Source organism: Plasmodium gallinaceum (assembly GCF_900005855.1).
Source record: "Plasmodium gallinaceum strain 8A genome assembly, contig: PGAL8A_v1_68, whole genome shotgun sequence".
In the NCBI taxonomy this organism is placed as follows: Eukaryota; Apicomplexa; class Aconoidasida; order Haemosporida; family Plasmodiidae; genus Plasmodium; species Plasmodium gallinaceum.
The window spans coordinates 156681-163013 of record NW_021628229.1 but is presented as its reverse complement, the minus strand read 5'-3'; the positions used below and the strand labels follow the sequence as shown (position 1 = coordinate 163013).

The following is a 6333-nucleotide window of genomic DNA, read 5'->3' as shown; positions in this document are numbered from 1 at the left end:
ACATTCAGCAATTCATATATATTGCTGTTGAATTAACAAACATAAACAATTATTGACAAAAACAAATAAATTATATAAATATTAATTATATGAAAATTTTATTGTTATATGTATAAAATTTTCTTTTACAAAATTCATCATAAAAAAAATATCTCATTTAATTCCTCTCTAAAAAAAAAAATTCTTTTTTTTTTTTTTTTTTAAACAATTTTTTCCTGACTATTTTTACATTTTTTTTATCAAATTTTTTTTTCCTGACAGTCTTTGTACTTTTTTTTTTTAAAAGTACAAACAAAAAAATCATCAATTTTTTTTGTTTTTCTGTGTGTGTATGCATGACCAACTTCGTATACTTCATTTAACTAGTCCTTTTATTTTCCAAAAAGGTTAATGAAGCCTTTTATTAACCATATAGCTAGTCCTTTTTATTACCAAAAAGGTTAATAAAGCCTTTTATTAACCAATACATAATAATAAAATTTTTATGTTTGTAATATTTATATAATTTAATGTGTCTCATTAATTGCTTATGTTTGCTAACTTGAAAGAAGCGGATTTGAGTTACTAAACATTATTCCTAACATTATAAATCATATATATAAATTAAGAGTCAATGTCCTATGAGGGATTAAATTTTTAATAAAAGCAGAGAATTTTATTAAAGTAAATAAATATTTTTTAAAAAAAAGAAATGTCCAAGGAAGTAGACTATATATAAAACAGATTAGTAGTTTATAACATTTAAAAATTATATTTAAATTCACTAAATTAGTAGAGGAATCTATAAATGCTCTTTATTAATATGTCTGTTCAATACTCTAGAAAAGTTAATGGATAGGAAATTAATAAATCTTTTATATAAGGTGATTTTATAAAGAATAAAATTAGTAGTTATTATTTTACAAGTTTTTTATTAATTTGATTATTCAATATACTATTAATTTATTTGAAAGGACAATTAATAAATTAATCATCTTTAATAAAAAAATTTAATTTCTGTATTTTTAATTTTTTCATTGTATATACAAGGTATTAAGAAGATATAAATATGTACATGTTGTTAATGAAGTTCTCTGTAAAAAATATTATTCTCTTGAGTTCACATCTATGTATATACATTTTTTTATATTTTTAGATAGATTTGCTTCTAAAAAAAAAAAATTTTATAAGTTCTCAAATTTCACATTTTTGCAGATTCACGTCACAACTTTTATCTGATAATGTTGATAATTCTTTTCATTAACCACCTTATTCACTGTATTTCTTAAGTTTATTTAATTAATGAAAAAAAAAAATTTAGATAAATGGTAGATGTTACTTAAAGTTGTTATTTTAATTAAGGAATTATTCTATTTTGTATGATATTATTACTTATTTAAATTGGAAAAATCTATTAAAATTAAAAAAAAAAGTTAACTATGATAAAATGAAAATTTCAGCTTCAAAAAATTAAGATAACATAAAAAAGAAATTGAACACTGGATTATAAGTTGTAAATAAGATATTACAACATATATAGTTACATAAGTTATATTATATAAATTATTTTAAAGATTTAATTGATGGTAATTTTATACATATTTCATTTACTCAATTATTACAATTTTACTATTAAGATTGATATATTGGCATAAAAGTATTAACAAAGCTACACCGTATATTGATGAAAAATAAAAATTAATCTATTAAATGATATTATTAAAAATAAATGTAATCATTTTTATAAATATAAATGGAATATAAACAAAAATTACAATAAGAAAAATATTATATAATATTTTATGTTTAAAATTTTTTTGTATCTTATTTTAATGACTCTTTTAAAATATAAAGTTGAAATACAAGTAATATATATATTATATATCCTCTTTTTTGAAAAACTATATTATTTTTTTTCTTTTTTTTTTTTTTTTTTTTTGGTTAATTGAATAGATTTTATGGTATTTATATAATAAAATATTATATTTTTTATATATTTAACAGATACGTAAATTATAGAATATGCAAATGGATAATAAATTATCTTTCTGATATAAAAATGGATAAGAATGAAATAAAGTTTCATTTAAATTATAATAGAGACATCTTTGTATTAGGTTAACAAAAAGCAATATTTTAAAAATTATCTACAAGTAAATCTTTCATTTTATCTATACATATGATTAATTTATAATACATAAAACACATACATTTAAAATACATAACAAATTTTAGAAAGAAAACTAAGGAATATTTCATTTTGAGTTATGTTATTCCTCATCTTTAATAGAAGCAGAAATATATAAATATTAAATGATGCTATCTACAATAATTATTTAATATTAAATAAAACAATTAGAAAATAAAAAGCTATATAAAATAAAAATGGTAAAATATATAAAATTTAGTTTAACAAGCTTCTTCTGTAAACATTTAAAAGTAAATAAGATACTACATTTTCAAAAAAAAAAAAAAACTCATAAATACCTTATATAAATGCTTTTTCCTATTAATATTTATATATGTATTTATATTTTTTCTATTTTGTTACTTTCTTTTTTTCTTATCTTATCAAGTTCTTTTCTCCACTTTGATTGCAACTTACTTTCTTCTTCATTAACTTTCCTATTTTCTTCTCTTTGCCACTCTTCCTTTTCTTTTTGCATTTTCTTTTCCCACTTTTCCTTTTCTTTTTGGAATATATTTTTCCACTCTTCATTTTCTTCTTGCATTCCCTTTTCCCACTCTTCCTTTTCTTTTGTTTCTTTTAGCATTCTATTTCCCCCTTCTTCCTTTTCTTTTATTTCTTCTTGAAATTTCTTTTTCAACTCTTCCTTTTCTTTTTGTATTCTCTTTTCCAACTCTTCCTTTTCTTTTTGCATTCTCTTTTCCAACTCTTCCAATTCTTTTCGCCTTCTATTTTCCAACTCATCCATCATTTCTTTTAGCACTGTATTTTCCCCCCATTCCTCTTCTTTTGGCATTCTCCTTTCCCACTCTTCCTTTTCTTTTGGCATTCTCTTTTCCCACTCTTTTTTTTTTTCTCTCATGCTCTTATTCCATTCTTCCTGTTCTTTTAGCATTTTTTCTTCGTGTTTTCTCTTTCTTTCTCTTCTAATTTCTTCTAATTTTTTTCTTTCTCCTTTTTCCCATTCATACTTCATTTTACATTCCTCTTCATATCTTTTCCATTTCTCATCTATTTGAAACATTTGTTTATAGAACGCTTCTATTCTCTTTCTTTCAAGTTCAAGTTCAATTTGTGAATATACTTTATTGGAGGATTTTTCTCTCAATTTTTCTTCTTTATTATCCGAAGGCATATTATTATTTTCCTTTATTTTAACAGTTATATTACATGCTTGGCTTGTACTTGGTTTATTCAAGGACTCAATATTTTTTCTACTTTCGCTAGAAGAATTCAAAATTTGCAAGGATTTATCTTCAGAATCATTTACTCTTTCTTTTTCTCCATTCCATTTCATATTAAATTCTTTCATCTCATTATTTGTCTTTTTTTTTCTTTCCTCTTCTTTTTTATTTAACTCTTCCTTTTCTCTATTTTCTTTTTGTTTCCTTTCATCCCATTTTTTCTGCATTTTTTCCCGATCACCTTTCATCTTTTTATCCCTATTATCCCATTTATTCTGCAACTTAACTCTCTCTTTATGCTTAGCTTTCAATTTAGGAGAGCGAGCTCTCTATAAATTATTACAAATGATTTAAAATTTTGTTTTTATAATATATATAATGTTTATAATTATAAACTTTATTTTACCGCAAAGCGAAGGATAGAAATAATAATGATAACTAACTGAAAAAAACTTAACGACTTTTTATGAAGAACATTTGTTGATTTAGCTGAATCTAATTTGATATCTCCAGATGGATTTTGAATGGCACTACGTAAATTCGAATCATCATATAATGGATTTTTTGGTATTGAAACAACTGCATCTTTAATTTGACTATGAGCGAAAGCTGCAGTTGAATCTCCCTCACTTAGACTATCATTAGAATCAGTACTAGCAGCATCACTAAGATTAGGATCCATTTTTGGTATCACTAAAAATGTAAAAAATGTTATTGATAAATTATTTCTAATATTTTTTTTAATGATTTTTAAAATATTTCTCTTTTCTTTTAGTAAGGATAATATAAGTTAAAAACAAAAAATATGGAAATATAAATTAGAAATTAACAAATAACTTAAAACAATATGATTATTGAGAAAAAAATTAGTTTTAAAATTTTTTTTTAAATTTTAACGAATAAATGTCTATTAAAAAGTTAAATCTATAACTAAAACATAAAAATTTTAAATTTAAAATTCTAAATCCTACATCCTAAATCCTAAAATTATTAATTATATACTATAACTTCTTATTTATTATATAATTTTAATTATATTTTTCATAATAGAAATATTGTTTAAATAATCAAAAAATAATAAATTTTTAATTAATCTTTTATACTTACAAAAAAAATATTCCTTTTCATTTTTTTATTTAATTTTTTTATTTAAATTAAAAGAGAATAATATAAAAAATTATTTAGATATGAAAAAAAAAAATGTTATATTCTTTTTTTTACTTAAAATATTTTTAGAATAGTTTATATTTAGATACAAATATATAGGGATTTAAAAAATTTTATTTTTATATATTTTTTTATTTATTTTTCTTTTTTTAAAAATTATTTATTCAAAGCATGCAACTTTATCTTCGTTTAATTTATTATGACAATTATTACTAATTCAATAAAAAATGTGAAGTTAATTTAAATTAAACATTAGAAGGATTATGGTAATAACGAAAAATAAATATCACAACAAAATAGATACATATTCTATAAATACATTATTATTTTTTTTTTTTCTTTTTGATGTCATTTTTAAGTTTTTGTTTTATAATTATNTAATCAAAAAATAATAAATTTTTAATTAATCTTTTATACTTACAAAAAAAATATTCCTTTTCATTTTTTTATTTAATTTTTTTATTTAAATTAAAAGAGAATAATATAAAAAATTATTTAGATATGAAAAAAAAAAATGTTATATTCTTTTTTTTACTTAAAATATTTTTAGAATAGTTTATATTTAGATACAAATATATAGGGATTTAAAAAATTTTATTTTTATATATTTTTTTATTTATTTTTCTTTTTTTAAAAATTATTTATTCAAAGCATGCAACTTTATCTTCGTTTAATTTATTATGACAATTATTACTAATTCAATAAAAAATGTGAAGTTAATTTAAATTAAACATTAGAAGGATTATGGTAATAACGAAAAATAAATATCACAACAAAATAGATACATATTCTATAATTACATTATTATTTTTTTTTTTTTCTTTTTGATGTCATTTTTAAGTTTTTGTTTTATAATTATGTAATAATTATATATACTAAAAGTTTTTTTTTTATCGTTATTTAATTTTTTTTTCTTTTGTATCGTTTTATTATTCAAATGCTTACTTTCAAAACTTTAACCTTTTTTGTTTCCTCCTATAAGAAATTTTTATTATTTTATAATAATGGATTTTATTTTCTCTTTTACCATTTTTAACGGATTCATATTATAGAATAAAATTAAATATAATAAAAAAGGATTAGTTAAATATAAAATGCACTTGTAGGAAGTATATCACTATACTGTATTCAAAAAAAGAAGTTATGTTTTTCGTTATAATGTTTTAATTTTAGATGAATATCAAATAGATATATCCTAAAAAATTAATTTTTTTTTTTTTCATTAATAAAGAATGCATATTTTTAGAAGTAATTTCAAATATATTTTTTATCTAAACATAGGATTATACATTTCATATTTAATAAAATAAAGTATCGATTGTAGTATGTTATAAAACTAAAGAATAAAAAAAATAAAGGATAAAAAAAAGTTTACAATTTTAAATTACATTAACTTCATTCCTTCAATTTTCTATGCATATTATTTCACATTTTCTATATGTTATTGTTGTTTGGTTTTATTTTATATATTTACATATTTATATTTTTATATAAAATAATAGTTTTAATAGTATTATTTTTGTTTTAATTTACATTTACATAACTATTTTTCTATTTTACTTAAATATTTTTAACATTTATCTTATTTTCATGTTTTTTATTTTTATTTTCATTTTTTGTAATTATATGGTTGTATTTATTTATTTTTCGTTTAAATTATTATTCCATATGGATAAAAAATATAATAATATATATAATATATGTAAATATTACTTTTAATTAAACATTTATAATTTTATTTTATCCATATATATATATATATAGTGAGAAAGAGAGAAAAAGAGAGAGAAAGAGAGAGGGAAAGAGAACTTTGTT

General features: G+C 19.1%; 1 protein-coding gene across 1 annotated transcript, besides 1 other annotated feature; it reads right to left on the bottom strand.

Annotated features, from left to right (window-relative positions):
- Window positions 1-412: part of a repeat region that runs on past the window's edge.
- A 2095-nt stretch (window positions 413-2507) lies between these two features.
- PGAL8A_00180600 (fam-i protein) lies at window positions 2508-4033 on the bottom strand (the record flags this gene model as incomplete). Its single annotated transcript, XM_028670491.1, has 2 exons — window positions 2508-3680; window positions 3758-4033. The coding sequence occupies 2 exons, from the start codon at window positions 4031-4033 to the stop codon at window positions 2508-2510; spliced, it is 1449 nt and encodes a 482-aa protein (XP_028527238.1).
- Between the last annotated feature and the right edge of the window lie 2300 nt (window positions 4034-6333).